The sequence below is a fragment of the Wolffia australiana genome, chromosome 4 (assembly GCF_029677425.1).
Source record: "Wolffia australiana isolate 7733 chromosome 4, ASM2967742v1".
Classification (NCBI taxonomy): Eukaryota; Viridiplantae; Streptophyta; class Magnoliopsida; order Alismatales; family Araceae; genus Wolffia; species Wolffia australiana.
This window is the reverse complement of record NC_135838.1, coordinates 18,456,069-18,477,479: the sequence shown is the minus strand read 5'-3', so window position 1 is coordinate 18,477,479 and position 21,411 is coordinate 18,456,069. Positions and strand designations below refer to the sequence as shown.

The following is a 21,411-nucleotide window of genomic DNA, read 5'->3' as shown; positions in this document are numbered from 1 at the left end:
AATAAATGTCTGGGAAAACCTAAGAAATGACACGTAAAACTCAAGACATGTCAAGTTCTACGGGGATCAAACCGGAGAGAGTAATAAATCATGGAAATTGGACAATAATTGAGACAGAATCAATAGTTCTGAACTATCTAATACACCTGGCCTACCGCATTCTCGCTCTTCACAAAGGAACGGAGAAATCAACTTCAGTTTCCGATTAGAAATAGTTTTGGAGATTTTAATTAGAAAAAAAATTAAAAATCATTTTTAAGGCAGCACAAAGGATTCGAATCAATAAAAGCATTTGCCATTTTTTATTCAATAATTAGAAAAAATATATCACAGGGATATGGGAGACGTGTATGAAATTAAACATTTGAAAGTCAAAATAATGTTACTTTGTTACCATCACATCCTGGAGATGGATGGGCCTCGCCTCTGCCTAGCGTACTGCTCAACGACATCTACTGTGTTTTCCCTGTGCCTAAGGAAGAACTCTGCCAGCAAAATCTCTCTTTCTGTCGTACTCAAATCACCATGGTATCCCTGCAATTTTTTCCTCATATATATAAGAACTCCGATTTTCTTACACATTTACAAGTTTCTTTAGGAATCATAGTAGCTTTCGGAAATCCATGAAATTCAGAATGTCAAAGCCCAACGATCATTATAGATAATTGCTAAGACTGATCCAAAGTTAGCTGCAAATATCTCGTGAAACTTACTTTTTTCTTGTTTTGATTAAGTTCTACTGTTATTTTTTCCAGCGAACTTTGCATCTGTCTTAACAGCTTTCGGAAATCCATGAAATTCAGAATGTCAAAGCCCAATGATCATTATAGATAATTGTTAAGACTGATGCAAAGTTAGCTGGAAAAGATAACAATATAACTTGATCAAAACAAGAAAAAAGTAAGTTTCACGAGATATTTGCAGGCCAGGAGCCAAGAATCTTACCAAACGGGAAACCTTGTCATAAACAGCATGATGCATGAGGATGCCCGCCGCAACAGAGACGTTGAAGGAATCCACCATTCCATTCATGGGGATCGCGCAATGCAAGTCCGAACATTCCAAAGCTTCTTTGCTTAGACCCCTGAAGTCACACAGTTTCAGTCAAGAATTCATCGCGGATTGGTTAATCTCCCCAATCTGCTGCTTACATTTGTTCATTTCCGATGACAATTGCAGTTGGCATCGACCAATCCATATCATAGATCGACTCCTGCAGAAATAATCCAAAAGACCGCACTCGTTAATCAAACTTCGAATGATCAGAACTTAGCGAGAATGTTCATGGGGCAAAGATACCGTGCCGGATCCAAGATGAGTAGTAGCGACGCGGTAGCCGCGAGATTTCAAGACCTTGAAGCAGTCGGCAGACGAGCTCCACATCTCGATGTCCAGCCATTTCTCCGCGCCCATGCTCACATGGCGATTATCGCGGTACCTGGCAAAGATCAAATTACATTCCATTTCGTTCCAAAAATCGCCATCCGTTCAAAAATCTTACCTTCTGTTCTTCAAGTTCGAGACGACGTGCACGGACTGAATCCCTAATGCATCGGCCGATCTGAAGGCGGCGGAGACGTTCCCGAAATCCGTCACGCCTTCAATTACAAGGCAGATGGAGTAGCTGCGGCCGGCCACGGCCCTCTTCATCCTCGCCTTCCTCGATTCCATGATGTGAGGGTCGATTAGCTCGACAATCTCGCGACTCGACACCGTTCCCTTCGCGGCCTTGTATTCGTCTAAGTAGGGAAACCACCTTCGTCCTCTCGCCATGTCTTCTGCTTCTCTTCTTTCCATCTTCATCAGACCTTTGATTCTCTCCGACTTGGTCAGCAGCTCCTCCACCGTATCCCGGCATGAGAAATCTTCGATGGGCTCGGCGGCGAGGGCGGCTTCGGAGGAGTGACAGCGGAGGAAACTCAAGCGAGGAGAAGGGCAGCGCAAGAACTGTTCTTGGCGGGATTTCGCCGCCTCCCATGGAAGCTTTGCTGCGGATGAGAGTGGCGCCCGAACCAGAGCTCTGCTACCGAGCATCGCCATGATGGGTATGGTAAGACCTTCAAAGATTTCAGTGGTTTTTACTCTCACATAATCATCATTCAGCATGATGATGTTGAATGATCAGTGAAAACTGTGTAAGAATTAACAATTAAAATTGTCCATTGACTAAAAAATCGTCCCGTCTAGAGACAGGCAGATAGTGTTTGACCGTTCCGGTCTGCTCCAGGTTTAAACCTTTCCTAAATTTCGGTCTGAATCCGGTCTGTTATTGTTCAGTCCCGGTCCGGACTGGTCCCCGTCTGGTCAGGTTGACTAGCCGATGTCAAAGTCAAAGTAAAAGAATTATGTTCATAATAATGTTAAATATCATTTACATCAAGCAGTTGCCATATAGTTGAGCTCAATAGAAACCTCTCCATCAAGTTGGATTTGATATTTTTAGAATTTTATAAAGAATGTTAAATACCGTTGATGAAAAAATCATCCCATCTAGATACAGGCAGATAGGGTTTGACCGTTTATGTCCGTTCCGGTCCGCTCCGGGTTTAAACCTTACCTAAACTTTGGTCTGGCTCCGGTCTGTTCTTGTTTGGTCCCGGTCTGGACTGGTCCCCGTCTGGTTAGGTTGACTAGTCAATGTCACAGTCAAAGTAAAAGAATTAAGTTCATAATAATGATAAATATCATTTACATCAAGCGGTTGCCATATAGTTGAGCTCAACAGAAACCTCCCCATCAGGTTGGATTTGATATTTTTAGAATTTTATAAAGCATTAAATAAATATCAAAGAATATACTTTCGGTTCCTGTCCTGTTTGACCCTTGGACCTAAACCTATTTTGACAAACCGGTCCACTTTCAAATATAGTACCTACGGTCCTCGCTCTTAAATGTCCAACCCTACTGGCAGCTGTTTATACCGTCCCAACTGCATCAGTGCACTATCTGTGAGACAAAAAATGCATCCATCTTTAGTTTTTCTAGTAAGTGATGAAATAACTTATGAAAATGTTAAACCTTTCCTGAAGAATAAATAGGATATGATGCAGTGCTGGGAAGGTGATGGGATTGTACTAGTATTTAGATCCCAAAAATTTGTCTGAATCATTAACCTAATCCTGACTTCAATGGAAATAATTTCCATTTATCCATTAAATGAATTAAATGTGAGTTCCAGTTAATAAGAAAATGGGGAAATTAGGTGAGAAAGATACATTAACTTCTAAATAACAACTTGATAAAGGACTAACCAATCAAGTCCAGTTAATAAGAAAATGGGGAAATTAGGTGAGAAAAATACATGAACTTCTAAATAACAACTAAATAAAGGACTAACCAATCAAGTTTTCAAGAATCTGGTACAAATATGATGACTGAAGCAGACACGATGAGTTAATGATGTTCCATGTATGTCTTATGATATGGATTATCTAAAAATGAATTTAATCAATAACTATAATGAATCAATTTTTTATAATTTTGGATTTCAATTTTAGGATCATAAAACTGAAAATATCAATCATATTTGATTTTGCTTGAGCATTATTTTCTATTTATAGACGACACAAGATAGTGTGACTCAAAACAAATATTAATTTTCAAAATAAGTTGCCCAATGTTAATCTTCTACTGCTGTCTAAACTGTATAAAATGTCATTGAGAATGCTTCATGTTTTGAGCACAAATTAAAAAATGGAATATCATCTGTCATAGCATGTGGCTCTTAACAAGTTTTTTAACCTGAAAACTGTTATCAGTCTTTGACATTTTTAATTTATCTGTATCATTCAAATGTATGTTTTACTTAGATGTTTAGTCTTTTTGTAAGGCTGTTTATTGGAAGTCAAGAATATCAATGGCATCTAACTACAAAGTTTTGAGCGGATAAATTAACGTGCTCAATTGACCATGCAGAATAAATAGTGTAACGATATCATGTAAATTCATTTGATGAAAAATGTCTAAGTTAGTGTTTAATGAATATCGTAGGGCCATGATTAGGCAATGAGACCTGACTGCACGGAAATGTTGAGAAGACAGCATGAAGAATATGATACATTTAGAGAGGTGATTACAAGTTATTTTTAGGGTTGTTAAACCTTTTTGAATTCATAATTTAAATGGGTATTTACACAGAGAGAAGCCATTTTTTATGAGCTGAATATTTCAATATGGCCCACCTTTTTGATACATTTTTCATAAGTCCCACCTGGAAAATTTTAAACTATGGTGTACGGAACGGCAGCCGTCATCCATCACGTCACACGCCACGGTGACGGCAATGTGACAAATGACGTGATGGTGAAGGTGACAAAATTAGGGGCCCGTGACGGAGAAAGTGATCGATCACGAACTGCATGTGACGGTGACGGGACAGTGACGGATCACAAACTGCGCGTGACGGTGACACGGTGACGGAGGGCCTTGGACGAGTAACACGACAGTACTGCCGTCACGGATGACGGCCTTGACGGATTTTTTATAATGACCAAGAAAGATTTAAAATCATTAGATTTAAGCTTGTCGACAGCCTAGATTTTGCCATGTGGTGTTGCCAACTCGATTTCTTGGCATTTTGCAAAAAAGTTACTGCAATAATTTATGCACGCAAAAGGATGTCATCCAAAGATAATTGGAGATATCCCCCTCTAATTATCTCTCCTCTATACGGTTGTTTTTTCCATCACACGTGACAATGACGCCGTCCGGTGATGGGGACGTGACGGGGATGCCCCAAACCATGACGGTGACGCGAACGTAACGGATTGTTCCGAAATCCTAGGACGTGTGAAGGGAAAGTGACGTGATGAAACTTTCATCACGTCAGCGTCTGTCACGGATCGTCATCCATCCCATCACGTCTGGGGCATCATGTCCGGGACGTGTCCTTCCCTAATATGGTGTTTTTTCTCTAGCTATTGGTGTTCTCTCTCTCAGCGGTGTTGTATTCTCTCTCTTTCTGCAAGGATATGACTCTCTCTATCCCCAATGGCCAAACTCTATCTTTCTCGAAGGAGCTGACCGTCTCTCAATTCTTGATCTTACTCCAATGATTTAGCTCTCTCACTATAGCATTATTTCCCAACAACATAGCTCTCACACTCTGACATTCTTTGTGAACGACCTAGTTCTCTCTTTCTGGCATTCTTTCTCCCATAATCTGGCCTGGGATTCTCCATCTTGTTTCTTGCTTCCTGAAACATGTAGGATGAGAAGGCCCACGGTTTTTGTTTCCGTAAATGACATATGGTGAAAACGCTCTCAGTTGTATCTCCTGCTTCATTTCTAGATAATATTTTCATTTATTTGTCATTGTGTGTTTTTTTAGGAGATCTTTCTTATTTTTATCTCTGTAATATGGAATCTGAGATATTTATTTATTTTCATCTGTAGCTGACCTATATTGGGTTCGCCATTCTTTATTGGAATTCAGTAAAACCAAACCAAACCGATACTGTCAGTTGGAGAATATCAGGTGTTCCAAAATTTTAGTACCGGGTTCGGTTTCACAAGAAAAACAAACCAAAAACCAAATCAAATATAGCATGGGAAAAAATATTTAAAAATATGTTAACCCATGTACTTGAACTTGGGTCGGTCGTGCACACGAATATTGCGCCAACTACACAACTCATCTTTGCTCTCATAAGACCTAAAGTATTATATATTTATATATATTAAATGGGAAAATAATGCATATACAAAAAATACATAAATAAGAAAATAAAATAGATACACAAATAACATATACGAAAAATACAAAAATAAGATAGATATACAAATAAAATATAAAAAATACATAAATAAGATAGATATACAAATAACAGTTACGAAAAATACGAAAATAATATATACACAGAAGTAAAAAATACAAAAATAACATGTACGAAAAATATATAAATACAAAAATAACATAATATACAAATCATATAAATATGCAAATAATACATACACAAATGTGAAAATAAGATAGACACACAAATAACATATACAAAAAATATGAAAATAAGATAGATACACAAATAAAAAATACAAAAAACATGAAAATAAGATAGATACATAAATACCGAATACAAAGATTACATGTATAAAAAATACATAAATATACAAATCACATAAATACATAAATAATGTATACAAAAAATATATAAATATGCAAATCAGATAAAGACACGAAGAAGATATATAAAAATCCATAAATACAAAAATACTGCAAATATAAAAATAACATAAATATACAAATACACAAATGACGTGAATATGTCAGTATGCAAATACATAACAGAATATGTAAACATTCAGATATGTAATTGTGTAAATACCTAAATATTTAAATATATAAATATGTAAATCTATGAGTATGCTAATATGTAACTACGTGAGTATATAAATATGTAAATATATAAATCTATGACAATGTAAATACACAATTTCAAATATAAATATATTAAAATGTGCACAAATACAGTTTTGCTTTTGATTCTGCAAGGAATCCATGGAAAACATGGAATCTTTTCATAGCACAGTTGTTTATTTGACTCTTTTAATTAGTATTTTTACCTAAATTTTGACTTTGATTTTTAAATTTTCAATATGATTTTTTTCAGAGGCATGTGACCAAACTTATAGGTTTTACCAAATCGCAAATCAAACTCTGACCGAACCAAGACTGTACCAAAGTTTAGGTATAGGTATATGTATTGGTCAAAAACCGATACTGAGAACGAAATCCTCATTCCTTAGACCTGTATAAGGAAATTAAACAATTTACATATTGAATCTTTCATATATAGAGTGTATCTTTCATATATTTGTTGTCAACTGTAGCTGATATGTATAACTAACATAAACAATTTATAGAGTGGATCTGATTTGAAAGCACTATTCAAGTTATTTAATAACGATACGTAGTCATCAATGAAGATTAACTGATTTATATGCATGTTTTTGGTATGGTCCTTAAGAGGATTTACCAAGGCAGGATGCAAAAAGGGTAATGCCGAGTCACGTGCAAGGGATACTTGTGCCATTTCAAATGCCTAAAGGTGGGAAGATGGTTAATAAAAAAAAAGATGATCAAGGAGGAAGGTAATCATTTTCTTGAAGTCAGTTTTAATGGTAGGAGATTCTCTTGGTCTTAAGGAGGAGAAACCAATACAACTGATCCTCAAAAGGAACATCTCTCTGATAGGGAGAAGCATATCATCATCATTTCATCTCTCCGTGCATCTATCGCAAGAATCCACTTTTCCTTATCTTGATTCTTACACAAGATCTGATGTTATAGAGTTTTGATTTCTTCGGATTCGAATTCGTCATCGATTCACATTCGTTTGATACATTCTCATCTGTCTACAATTTTCCAAAATTCAAGGGAGTCATCACAGTTTGCTCTCTCAATTTTCCATCAACAGATATACATGCAATACCATCTACAAAGATATCTGCAATATTATCTACATAGACACCTGAAATCTTCGTTCCCAGGTATTGTTGGATTTGAAGCTGAATTTTTTTTTCTAAAAACTGTCTATAGGTACCTGAATATAGCTTACAATTTTCAAAGCTTTTAAAAGCTTCATCTCTCTTTCCGAAAAATTGCCTACTACATCAATTCGTATTTTAATTTGTAATTTCATAGCATTAAAAGCCTTCAGAGGCTTGATAACATTTTGAGGAAGAAATAAGCAGTTATAGGTGTTCATGAAGAAGGCCCAAAGGGAAGAGTTGGAGACGTTTTAATGATGCCGGACGTGGTTGAGACGTCATCTAGTCGTCACCAAGGGTGGGGCTCGGTATCGAATGAGGATCTCTATCGGACAACGACGGGAAGTGTCGTCCGATAATGATGATGAACAGATATGATAAATGACAGAAATGTGAAAGTCCTAACTGTGGTACGTGCAAGTGCCGGTTCGCGGTTATGCCGTTCTAAGGATTCGACGGGGTCGCCTAGGGTAGGGTCAAGCAGACCACCCGAACCTCGCCCGAGGGGGTCGAGGACGAATATGTCGCCGAACGGGAATATCCCGCTAAGATGCTCACACGCGTCGGGCAAACCCGACTCGGACCGGGCAGGTAAGACTCTCGAACAGTTCATCAACGTTTTCTCAGCCTGTCCCTCTCACCTACGTCTAACCCAAGCGCGGTGGAGGCAATACGAAAGTATACTGGAAAAGGTAAGAGACGAAAGGGCAGTGAAGAGGTGTAGCGCTGGCGCGTCGGCGTGGGGCAGGACCGGCGGTGAAGGACTGGCGGATGTGGTGATGAGCCGGCAGGGCAGAGTGTCGGCGGGCGATGTGTGCGTGGGCCGACGCGCGCGGACGCACATTGGATGGCGTGCGCAGCGCGGGGCACGCGCGGGTGCGTAGGCGGCGTTGAGCGCGGGGGCGGGGCGGCACGCGCGCTGATGCGTGATGGCGAAGCGGCCGGCGTGCGAGCGGCGGCACTCGCAAGCGTCGGCACGGCGGGCAAGCTGGTGCGGGGACGAACTGCGGGCGGCGGCACACGCGGGTGCTGGGACGAGGGGGCCGATGCGCGGGCAAGGGCGTGCGCGCGGGGCGCTGATGAGGGCGCCCGCGGGTGCGGGTGGCGGCGGCTCGCGCGCTCGGGGGGGCGGGCGTGCCCGTGCGTGCGGGTGGCTTGTCTGCGGTAGCAGCGGAGGCAAGCAGCGGCTAGGATCGGCGGGCGCAGCGGCAGCGGCTCGCACGGCGGCGAACGGCGGCGCGGCGACGGCGGTCGGGCGGTGGTAAACGACGACGGGATCAGCAGAACAGCTGATGGCGGCAGCGAGGATCTGTGGAGGTGCAACGGCGGCGACTCCCACGGCAGAGGCGGCGGCGCAACGGCGGCGGACGAAGACCGGCAGGGACGTCAGCGGCGGCGACTCGTTTGGAGGGGGAGCGGCGGCTCAGCGGCGGCTAGCAATCCGGATTCTTCCTTCCTTCCTCCGTTTCCTCCTTCTTCTTCTTCCTCTTCCTTCTTCCCTCTTCTTCCTTCTTTCCTCAACGAAGTGACTCTTTGACTTCCAAACGTTATAACTTAAATAGAAAATTCAAGAGTGTGTAAGGCGGGCGCCCAACCCTTCCTTTTAAAGGGAAATAGGTGGATGGGCCCCTTGAAAGAAAACAAAATAAAGGAAAATGGCTAAGGGCTAGGGCCCATTAACGGGAGGGGAAGGTATCCTCATACGGGAACTTCCCGTCGCTACACCGCAGGTAGGAAGAACAGAAAGCTATGAAAGCGGGAAATAAAAGGGGGAAATGAAAGTGGTCACGGGGTCGAAGATGGCGCACCGTCACCCGGGATATTTGAACCCGGGCATGCACGTCGTCGCTTTGGCTTGTCACGCAGGCTGGACGCGCGTCGGCAGCGGGCTCGATGATGATGCCGACTCCTTGAGCGATGGTACTGCGGTGTCGGACGGTGCCGCGCCATCACTTAATCTGAGAGATCTTTAGATAGTGTTGTGAGACGAGATGGCGACAAGTACAGATTGAACCTGTATCTTAAACAATCTACTAGTTTTTTTTACTAAAGATGGTCCAGAGTCTTAGCAACTCTTTTCAGTTGGACTATGAAACCTCGTAGGTCGGTTCCTTAACTAGGACAAAGTTTTCTAAAAGTGTGAAAGATGGTGATTGTTAATCCATGAATATGAAATTTTAATTTTTAGAAAGATACAATGTAATATTTCAAAACACCAATTCAACCCCCTTCTTTGTGATTTTTGCCATCATTTTTTATCTACAAATTTTAATTGATCATTATCATTCAAATGTATGTTTCATTTATAGATGCATTATTTTTTAAAGGTTTTTTATGTTAAATAAAGAATATCACCCCATGTAGGGATGAACAAACAAAAAAGATATGTCGACGAAGAGAATCTCACAACATTGTTAGCCATACCTGGAGTACAGAAGTGCACAACTTTTTTTTATACTCCAACAATTTCAGGATGAGAATTTAACAAACATAACACAAATTCTTAGCAATGATCCAGAGTTGGGATCAATAAAAGAGATACAAGGTGATATCGCATGATAAATCCTAATTAAGACATTAAATCATACACAATTTAAAGTCATTTTGGGATCATTTTATGCGTATCATTTTCAACTGTACAAAGATTTATTCCCATGAACTAAATGGAGAAAGTGATAAAACAATGCATTTTAATGTAATTTTTACATATTTTACAAGTCCAAGTATTAATTAGTAAAAATGTTTTTAAACATTGTTAGTATTAATGAGATTAATGCTCCATATAGTATGTTTTTCTATGATTTTGCAGGGAAGAAGTCAATGTTGAAAAGGGAAATATAAGAGAGAAAGTGAGAGGAAGAAAGGATATAAATATATAAAAAATGAATAAAAACAACTTGGCTTTAGGTGGGCAGCTAGGGCTGAGCCAAGGAGCAACAACGCCCAAGCCAGCCACACGCGGGCGAACGCAAGGCGCTCAAGCTCACCCACAGCCAGCAAGGGGCAGCACCCAGCACAAACCCCAGAAAGCCCACCTATAAGCCCACAACAGATTCAGAGAGGTCCATACAGAGATCCATGCATGCACACAAGAGGAAAGTATTTTATTTAATTCAATATATAATATCGTACACGATTTTTAAAACATTATTTTTCTTATACTTTTCCAATATGGGATTAGATTTTCCTTTCTAAGGTTTAGCTCCGTATTGGGCCAGGCCAAGAAGCAACCAAGCGATCATGACCCGATGGGCCACGATCTTAAGAAATAATAGAAGAATTTGTGACTGGGCTTTGAACTGACCTGGCAGAAGCCCATGTCATATTGTGCCTCTTTAAGTAAAGAGACAGTATCCTTGTTGTCCAATTTCTTTAAGGAAGATTGGATGGTGAGTCCGCTTCATAATATTTAATATTCTTCTTTTTTATTTTTTCAGGCATTATGATTGGTTACCGCATGCTGAGAAGGCTGCTGACGGGGTGTGGGTGAATTAAACTTAAAAGGGGTCCATGATTGTAATTTAATTGCAGCCGTCATTCCACATATGAAGGGGATCGGAGGGTCAGGGGTAGTTTCATCCATCCCTGCCCATTGTCGTTGACATGGTTGCTGCACGACAGTTTTTGGCAGGCAAGGGGGACCACCAAGGGAATCTGATGGCTTGTGAGGACCTCGAAGGCCACCCGAAGGCCGTGGGAGGTCCTTCCCAGGCCTTTAAAAGGGCTCCATAACCCCCATTTTCAGTTTCTTCTGATCTGTTGCACTGTCAGCGGTGGGAGATCCATCCGGTGGAAAAACGAGCAAGGAAGAGGAGTGACACCTCTCCTGCTGCCTGAGACACCCAAGAGTCCCCCTTAGGAGGCTTTGAAATACTTGGATTTATGCCATCACGGAGAAAAGTAGGAGGAGATGCATACCGAATCTAGGGGGCAGCGATCGGCGCCCCAACCTCTGTTTGCCTGAATCAGTGCAATTCATGTGAACTTCTGACTTCCATAGGTTGATTTCAATGCATTTATCCACTATGGATGCATGATTTTGATTCACATCAAAGTTCCACTCGGTTTTCTTGCTTGTTTCTAAGTTCGGCCTCTTGCAGGCATTTATACAAACATCTCATTAGCATTGGGAATTTTACACGATTTTTACTATTCTCTCCCAAATTTTACTTTATAAAAAGACAAAAAATAATATATTAAATACTTATATAAATGACATTTGATTATTATGCCCTATCTATAAATCAAATAGTGCTATAAATATTAATCTATTAATTACTCTTAATTTCCTTCTATCCTCTCTCTCTCTACCTATCTACTTAACAATTTACTATCATTCTTATCAAATTTCTTAATCCTCTTAATAGATATATAATTCCTTATTTCTCTATCAAAATTCTATTCCGTCCTTCATTCTTTCTCTTACCTCTTATTACAATAATGATTCCTATTAGTGAACTCCTTATATCTTACCAAGAATAAAATTACTCTTCACTTTCTAATTAAATCTTAATATTCATTATTATTATACCTACCTCGTATATAAGATACAACTTATTATTAATTAAATAAATAATATCCTATCTCTAATTTATAATATTGTACTATTCTATCTATCTTGTTAATCTTGTCTACTTCTTCCAGTACCCATAATAATATCGTCCCTAACTATAACGCTATTAATTCATCTCAATAACCTACTTTCTTAGTATCTTTAATATCTATATCTATTGTAAATAATGTATGATATTCTTTCCCTCATATTTTGTTGTCTCATCCACTTAATATTTTCTCACTTACTAATTAATTATCACTTACTATATTTACTATCCTTATTATTATTATCACCCCTTAACTACTCAATTATTAAATGCACGTCTGACAGCAGTCCCTGACGAGACAACCTTGCTCTAACTATACGTTTGAGCGAGTTTCTATATTTTAACAAATTTATTTGATTAGGCAAACTAAAATTACAACGACATTAAAATTAAAATTGCACATATAATTTGCCTTCATCACCGGCCCATCCTGGCAAGGCAAAAGACAACAATGCAACTCAATGTACAACATGAACAGAAGCAATAATATCAGATCAGACAGCAATTTAGTTCAAGCCCTTTAAGGAAAATTTAGCCCCCAGAATTGTAAATATGGCTGCCTTTTCTAAACCAGCTTCCCATCATCCGCGCGGAAGGTCTACAAGTCTATAATGTCATTTAAGAAACATAATTCAACCAGACCATGGCTCAATAATTTGCAAAAGAGTGATAATCATGGTTCCCAATTCTCCCTCTTCTGATGTATCTGAACTCTCATAATTATCCGCCTCTGCATTTCCCAAGCCAATTATCGAGTTCTATGAAATTATTTAAAATGTCAATTTGAAGTGACTTACCATCGTACATGATGTTGATGGGATCGTCAACATACATAAGGGTAGACTTGTCATTTTAGTCCACAAGGGCATTTTAGTCAGTTGATTATTATGTATTTCCTTAAAATAAGGATGAACTCCCTTTGAGAGGGTAGCCAAGAAAAATAAAGTCCCTTGTCTCCCCTCTCCATGCCCCCATCCTGCGCCCCCCATCGATCCCTGCCTCATCCGTTTGACCTCTCCTCAGAACATTCCCGTTTCTGCTCTCTACCCTGTGAACCTCTCCTAATTCTTGCCTATCCTCCTTTCTTCCATTGAGCCTACATCCAGGGTCATATCATATGCTTGTTAACATGTCGAGACTCATAAACCATAGGTGTTGCTGACAGATAAAAATCCAGCTGAATAACCCATAATTATTATTTTTTAGTAAAACATGACTATCAGTTCATCTTGACACATAAATTCAATTAATCTATTTTAACCTACACAATGACAAAAAGTAAAGCACCGGTTCACAATCCTGCTGCAGGTAAATATCCCATGGATAGTTTAAGAAAACCATGTGAATTAAGTTCTAGGAGCAACTGAATAAAGGTTCAACAACCCATGGAGATGGACTATTTTTTTGAAGAAATTAAGGAAGATGAAAGAATTTTGATCAGGAAAAGGAATAATATAATTGACTTCTGTCAAATAAACTGCATAAAATCGAGCACTTTGGTCCAATAAAATTGCAGTTCGATAAAATTGTGGAAAATAGTTTATTTTAATTCAAAAAAAAGAATAATCTGAAAGATTTTATTCACTTTGAAGGAAAAGTGAATAAAATCAAGCACTAGGACCCAATGGAATCACGGTTCAATAACCCATGGATAGAAAGTAATTTTTATCCACATTTTGAATAATGAATCGACTTTTAGTCTATGAAAAGAGCATAAACCAAGCGCTAAGACCCAAAGGTTGGGCACATTCGCACTAACTTAATCAATTTTTCAACAAGAGTATGAGATGAGATTTTCAACAGAGAACTGACGCATTACTTTAACGCAGTCCGAGCATGTAATGTGGTTTAAAGTTAAAGATCAGACAACAGATTCAATGTACCCATCGTAGTCTTGGTGCTCAGGCTTCACACGGCGGACAGGAATGGTGACAGAATAGACAGTGCCAAGGTTGGGTTCAGTGGAGACGTTCAGCTGGACTTTCTCCTGAGACTCGATCTCGACAAAGTCTGAGAGAGCATCGATGATGTTGCCTACAATCTTCTGTTTGGCATCCTCTCCTACTGCACATCGGTCCGAGAAGAGGATCATCTTCAACCTCTGTTTGGCCACTTTTGCATTTGACTCTGTCACTGAGGGGTTGCCTGGAAAGAGAATCCGCCACGCCAAGCTCAGCCGCTCAGAGAAACTCATGGTCAACGCAGTCAGGACGAAACACTCGGCGTCCTGGTAAACGCTGGCTGCGGAGATGTCGTCTCTACGGCTGACAGGGCATCGCTGGCGCCGGAGACGGTTGTCGACCTCCATATTGCTCCATCTCTGGCCATAATTGCCACAAAATCTCGCCTGCATCACGTCCAAGATGTATACTGAGCTGAATCTACAAGAAATTCAATGCACTATGGTTTTTGGATAGCCATTGAGAGGAATTTAGCATTACAGTACCCAAAAAAGTCCAAGATGTATACTGAGCTGAATCTACATGAAATTCAACGCACTATGGTTTTTGGATAGCCATTGAGAGGAATTTAGCATTACAGTACCCAAAGAAGTCCAAGATGTATACTGAGCCGAATCCACAAGAAATTCAATGCACTATGGTTTTTGGATAGCCATTGAGAGGAATTTAGCATTACAGTACCCAAAGAAGTCCAAGATGTATACTGAGCTGAATCTACAAGAAATTCAATGCACTATGGTTTTTGGATAGCCATTGAGAGGAATTTAGCATTACAGTACCCAAAAAAGTCTGAACCAATGAATCATCTCCCTGAATTCTTCGAGACGCGTGTAATCTGATGAAAATGGATATTTGGTCACAGTCCCTTTGGTTGATTATCAAGTGATTTGCGTTAAAACATCATGAAACCATTCAACAAAGATCGTTTGTGAAGCGTTTTTTTTCCAGATAAAATGCCGTTTTTTTCTGTAAGTTGATAACTGTTTTTGGGTGTTTCTACATCAACAGCATCGTATAATGTAATTAATAAATCATTCCTCAGATGGAAACACGGGATTAAGTTTTGGATATCCTTTTTTTTTCCCGGAGACCGACCCACTGTCTACTTGAAAAGGGGAACTCGCCATCGTCGGGCAATGATAACAGCAAAATGGGATAAAAAGATAGAGATTGGCGATTCTGTCGCCGAACAAGAGTTAGGGCATTGCAGATGTCGCGCTCCACAATGCGAATAACGAACTATTCCGGCAAGAAGAAGAACAGAGTGTTCAAAAATATCACAGAACCACGGGAATCTTCAAACGAGAGTTATCCAGACAACTTGAGAAAACACTTCTAGCTTCTGAAACAGCTCTCCGAATTCATTCCCGCTCGAAATATATTAAGAAACAAGAGAACTAGAACCAGAAATCCTACTGACCTTGGATGAAGGGGAAAATGAAGAGCTCGAAGCCGAGAGAAGCGCTCGCCGCGACGTTTGCTTGGGATGAGCAGCCGACGAGCCCAGCAGCAACTTCAGCTTGGCGGCATCCGCCATTTCGAGACGCCTGTTCAGCGACCGTGACGACTAGCCTCGCTCTTTATAGTAATCACGGACGATGACTAAATACGTCATCGGTATCGTCGTCCTTCGCATACAATTCACTGAGCGAGGTTTTAAACGGGATGACGAAAATAGTGCACTATCGTGCGGGGCCGGGACGCGGACGGATCGGGACGGTTTTCGTCCCATCCCCCGTCTCATTTTTCATGTGGTCGCCCGAAACCGTCCCGTCCGAACTTTTCTTCGAGACTTATCTTTATCTCATTCATTATTTATCCATGTCTTTATTTTCTTTCTCTCTACTTCACTTTCTATGTATCACTAGTCCTAGAGTTCCGGATCGCAACGGACGTGGACAATGGACGGGACGGGACAATTTTTCGTCCCGTCCTACGTCCGCCGTTTGTTCAGGACGAAGGACGGGAAGGTTTTTTGTCCAATGATAAAAAACGCGTCCCGTCCAATAATCTGGGGACGGTTAAATTTCTGTCCCGTCTAGGCTAAAAACCGTCCCGTCCTTCGTCCTGGAAGAAAAAAATCTAATATAATAATAACAATATTTCAATATTTCCCTTTTTGAAACATATTGACTTCCCCGAAAGAACTAGGTTTATTTTTGGAAATTGGAAGGAAGAAGAAGGCCACCCCCCTCCGACGCAAGGTGATCCTCCACCCCCTCAGTCTCTATATCTCTCCCCTAAACATCTCTATCTTTCATTTGCTCCCGTTATGCTTCTGCATTTCGTTTGGGAATTATGCTTGTTGGTCCGATCTTTCCATCACCGGGGAAAGAGCGTCTTTCTTTTTTTTGTCTTTCTCTGTTACTTTAATTTTGGTATTTAGTGCTTATTTCCCACGTTTTCGTTGTGGATGAACTGATCTTTCGGACTCTAGTCTTTCATTTTTAAATTTGTCGATTTGACATTGTGCTACTTCAACTTATTAATTCAATCTGACTTGTGAAGTTTTCCCCTTCTGCAGGTAATGCCAGGACGTGGTCACGCTCTTCACCTAGCTAACTAACCTTGGTTCCCCGTTCTTTTGGCCTCTTTTGGGACGGAAATTGTTTTGTAATCAGGTATGTGCTTTCTTCTTCGCATTCTCATTCGGCTGTTGTTATAATGGGTTCATCTTTTTGGGCGATGGCTGTTGATGGGAATAGTTTTTTTGAATTTAAATATCTGACTAGTTTGTTTATATTTTACTTCTGATGGATTGTTTTTTCCTTTGGATTTGTGTCTTTGGTGCAAGAAGAATATTTGTTAGATAGCGGGTTTCCACATAAATGTAATTGTTCAAATAATTTTAATGCGAAAGCTGTTAGATGGATTATTTTTTCTTCGCACTTGTATTTTTTTATAATAATTAGTTCTTTGTTGAGAGATGAATACTTGTTAGGAAGCTGGTTGTTTCAGCATAAGTGTAAAGTTGTTCAAATAATTTTAATGCAAAACCGTTAGGTGGTTATTTACTTTTCGTATTCAAATCAGTGGCCAGTTTTTTTACTACTGATGGGTTATTATTCAAGTATTAAAATCTTTTCGATTTTGATACTTTAATAATGTACATATATGTTTTTAATGAAGTTAAGTGTTTGGATTTACTTATGATTTTCCCTTTAAAAAAAATTAGCAGAACTATTTCAAATTTTGTGGAAAACTTGATAATAAAAATAAAATAAAATGAATAATATCAAGGGAAATTATATAATGGGTATAACGGATAAAATAGGTTTCCGATTGTGTTTCTTTATTTTTCCATCATCAGTATTTTTATACTTGCAATTAATATTTAAAGATTAGTTATTTGTTACTGTTATTTGTGACCCGTCCATATTGTTAATCGTATTTTTAGTATTTCTATCAGAATTTAGGTGGTGTTTTGAAATTGTTTTCTTTGGAGAATTGTATTGTTTATTTTGTTGATACTCTTATTTTTTTTAATGATTGTGGTGTTTTGAAATTTTGAGTTGCATGTATTATTCTGATTTAGGAATAATAATGGTTATGAGTTTTTTTTCATGAAAAGGAATATAGAAGACAATATGAAGGCATATGCTTAAGTAAGCTAATTAAATTTGTTCTAGGATTATTAGAACTTAAAAATTATTTAAAAGTCTGAACGTGTTTTTAACTATGTGTGAAGTCATTTGGCTTTTTACATAGAATGTCCCAATAATAATATATATTTTTAAAGTTTTTTTGAAAGATTTTATGATTTTATATGATTGGTGTAAATGTAAGTGAACCAACTATGGTCATTGTCTTCTTAATAAGTATGGATTGGCTTTTGCAAAATAAGTATGGATCCCTCAATCATGTGCACTACAGTAATGGATCCATCAATCCATTATCCATTATACTGTGATGGATCTATCAGTCCATTATAGTCGTTTGATATGTCTTTCACGTGATTTAGAGTAATTCGACAACATTATTTTTTTGTGCTTTTTAATTTTTTGTGAAATTCCAGATTGGAGAATACTTATTTAAGTAATGTTAATTATTTTATATTTCAATGTCATGATAACTGCGAGTCACACGCATTTTACAAATGATTGTGTCTTGTGAATTAGCTTGGTAGAGTAATGGAGTCTAAATTTGCTACCATCCAAAATCGACGGCTAGGGCTACACCGTCAGTGTCTGCGGAGTGCATCCCAGTAGAGGTTGATGACAACATCTCAACTTGCAGCAGAAAACACAATCGTTCGAAAGTTTTAGATCGATTTGTTGAAGTTTCCCCGGACGAGTACCAGTGCACACTATGTGAAGCATAGAACCCGACATGTATGGTCATCATCAAGAGGAATAAAGATAAGAGCACAAATGTATTTTGGAGACATCTGGAGAAGGTGCACCGTAAGTTTCACAATGAAATTAAGGGAGTTCGTATGAAGTAGAGAACCATTCTCCACTACGAAATACTCATCAACAAGTCGTAATTACGCACCATCAACATGGCGCAGACGAAGGAAGAGTTTGTTAGGTTCATCTGCGACAACGTTCTTCCTTGGCGTCTTGTGAAGAAGAAGTCTTTCTGAAGACTATGGTTGTACAGGACACAAGTGGTTGGGGACATCTCTGGTCCACATGCAGTCAAGACGACGGCTCAAAAGATGTACAGAGAAGTCCAGGGAAAGCTGGTGGAGATGTTTTGCCAACGTCTCCAGCGTCTCACTTACCGTGGATGCTTGGACTTCCCAAAATAACCTCGCCCTTCTAGGTGTCGCTGCCCACTAGATCGACACCGAATTGAAGCTCTGAGAGCTTCTTCTTGGTCTGCGACATATCAAGGGATCCCATTGCAGCGCAAACTTAGCGAGGATCGTCATGGAAGTTGCATATGAATACGACATCGAGTTGAAGTTGTGTGCCATCACCACGGACAATGAGTCCAAAGATAGAATGATGTTGGCCTCCATTGAGGATCAACTGAAGATTGTAAACCCCCAACTCACTATGGACCGACATGTACCATGTGTTGCCCATGTACTGAACCTCGTAGTCCAGGCTGGACTCAAGGTCATTCGCAATCCAAAACCTCTTGGAAGTAATACACTATGTGTCGGAGATCCTCATGCAGATACACTATTGGACACGGGTGAACCAACCGATTTATAGGTCAATCAAGATACTACGGTGATAGTTGCACCTTCGGGGCTAGCATTTTCACGTGTGAGAGCCATTGTCAATGCCATTCAAGGATCCACGCAACATATAGAGAAATATGTTGATATGTGAAAAATGTTTGAGCTCCTGGATTCGAACAAGATAAAGGTCAACTGCCCAATGTAGTGGAACTCTACTTTCACTATGTTAGAGCGTGCTCTTGCCAAGAGAGAAGTTCTGGACCATATGGCTTTGAGGTTCCTTTCGACGTCGACTAGAGATTACTGCCTATGTCAGGAGGACTAGGTGTTGATTGATGAATACTTGGGCATCCACAGCCCACTGTGCCATGGTACTGAGTTTGTGTGTTCGGCGAAGAAATTGCCAATAAATGAAGTAACGTCATTGGTTGTGGAGCTGAAGAATCACCTTGAGCAGGCTACTTACAATGCATGGGCAGCATTGGATGCTGAGCGGAGGGATGCATTGCGGTTGGCGTTTGGTGCTATGCATAACAAGTTGATGTAGTATGCACTGGTACTTTGGGGAAATAATACCGTCGCTACAGCAGCGACATTGGATCCATTCTCTAAAATAGAGGTTGTGCATTCGTCGTGTCACCAAAATGTGCTTTCCTATCTCGGTCGTCTCTTGGATTATGCGTCAATTACAAAAGCACCTGAATGTGATTTGGAATGGGGAGAACCATTAGAAAGTCGTCGTCCGACACAATATGTTTCATCCAAGCGGCAATATACGCATTCGTTCAGTCGTCAATGACCACACTCAACGCCCAGGCAAGAGCAGGATACGTATCTAAACATCCTCTAAGCTGGTGGAAGGATGTAAGCTGGTGGAATATACGTGAGTCCGACTAGTGCACCGGTGGAGAGGCTTTTTTCAGTTGGTCGAGGCATCACCATGTATCAAAGATCACGCCTCGATGCAGAGAGCATTGAGATGCTGATGATGCTTCGAGCATGGTTCCATCGTGTATTCTGGGAATCCTCCAACTCCGATGACACCTCTGACGATGATGACAGCTTGGGTGCTGGTGCGTTATGTTCTAAAGCTTTCTGACCTCGCGTATTCATGATTCTTTTTGTTAACTCTCTCTATTCCATGTAACAGAGTAAGGGGGAAACAACAGGAAGGTAGTGGACGGGTTTACATTGCTGCTATGTTCTACCGTTTCACTATAAGTCTTGCTAGCACCCAATCCTTTTACATTATATCCTTTTAGTTTTAGATCAGTTGCAAAATTCCACTCATTTACGACAAAATTATCGGTTTAAATCCTACCGATGAAACTGACTTTTTCTGCACTTTCTATTCTTAGAATTATCTCTCAATGGTTTTCATCCCTTTAAAACACCCTTTGAATGGGATAAATAATAGAAAATTTTTGTCCTGTTAAAACACCCTTCAAATATGCAAGAAATGGTGAATTAGCTGCTCACCAAATGTGCAGCTGTGAACAAAAATAACTTGATGCTTTCATTTATCACATAAAATTTTACGTATTTCTCTACGTAATGATATCTCTATTTAATATGATACCTTTTATCTAAGTTGATTGTATCTTCAGTCAATAAGTATGTCCATGCCCATACTGCGTAAAAACTCTTTCACTTATATTTATTTGTAAGCTAACATGACCATATATAATTATCTCACATATCTATGAAGCTTGAGACATTTAGATCAAGTAGCTAAATGATAGAAAATTTATTTCCCCGCAAGAAGACCTGGTCATTTGATTTGTTTGGTTTTTTTTTGTCCATTCCAATTCATTTTTCCTGTTGTGAAAAATCTAATATTTGGTTGTTGTTAATGGCAGGATTTGACACTCCTCGGGCCATGTGATGGCCTCTCCCAACCTCACATCGCCTTGTACCTCTCCCTCATTCAAACATCTTCCCTTACAGTGTTGCTGTTTTGTTGAACTTTTAGAGATGCATTCAAAATTATTAATACCTAATGTTTTTTCACCCATGAATTTACTCTTGCATTCTTGTTTTTATACATATTTCAGAAATTAGTTTGAGGAATATTTGAATAGTTAAATCGCAGAAAGACACAACTGTAATAAAAATAGGGCATTTGCTCTCTTGTTCTAGAGAGGAAAAGAGCAGATCCATTCACTTGGAGATGTCAAAGTGGGTACGTGGCTGCAGGAGGGAGCAGCATCCACTGTTGTCCCCATCG

At 39.7% G+C, this 21,411-nt stretch overlaps 2 protein-coding genes and 1 long non-coding RNA gene across 3 annotated transcripts; 1 reads left to right on the top strand and 2 right to left on the bottom strand.

Moving 5' to 3' along the window:
- Window positions 1-279: 279 nt before the first annotated feature.
- Window positions 280-2,069, bottom strand: LOC144702210 (tRNA/rRNA methyltransferase (SpoU) family protein). The gene is made up of 5 exons (XM_078574163.1): window positions 1,502-2,069; window positions 1,300-1,438; window positions 1,152-1,213; window positions 946-1,084; window positions 280-534 (listed from the first exon to the last, which is right to left on the bottom strand). The coding sequence occupies exons 1-5, from the start codon at window positions 2,038-2,040 to the stop codon at window positions 397-399; spliced, it is 1,017 nt and encodes a 338-aa protein (XP_078430289.1). The 5' UTR covers window positions 2,041-2,069; the 3' UTR covers window positions 280-396.
- An 11,729-nt stretch (window positions 2,070-13,798) lies between these two features.
- LOC144702209 (cell division topological specificity factor homolog, chloroplastic-like) lies at window positions 13,799-15,628 on the bottom strand. The gene is made up of 2 exons (XM_078574162.1): window positions 15,471-15,628; window positions 13,799-14,436 (listed from the first exon to the last, which is right to left on the bottom strand). The coding sequence occupies exons 1-2, from the start codon at window positions 15,585-15,587 to the stop codon at window positions 13,951-13,953; spliced, it is 603 nt and encodes a 200-aa protein (XP_078430288.1). The 5' UTR covers window positions 15,588-15,628; the 3' UTR covers window positions 13,799-13,950.
- Window positions 15,629-16,190: 562 nt separating this feature from the next.
- LOC144702208 (uncharacterized) lies at window positions 16,191-21,208 on the top strand. Its single transcript, XR_013581208.1, has 5 exons — window positions 16,191-16,254; window positions 16,575-16,671; window positions 18,169-20,257; window positions 20,335-20,357; window positions 21,044-21,208. It is a non-coding gene; the product is annotated as an uncharacterized LOC144702208 (long non-coding RNA).
- Window positions 21,209-21,411: the final 203 nt, after the last annotated feature.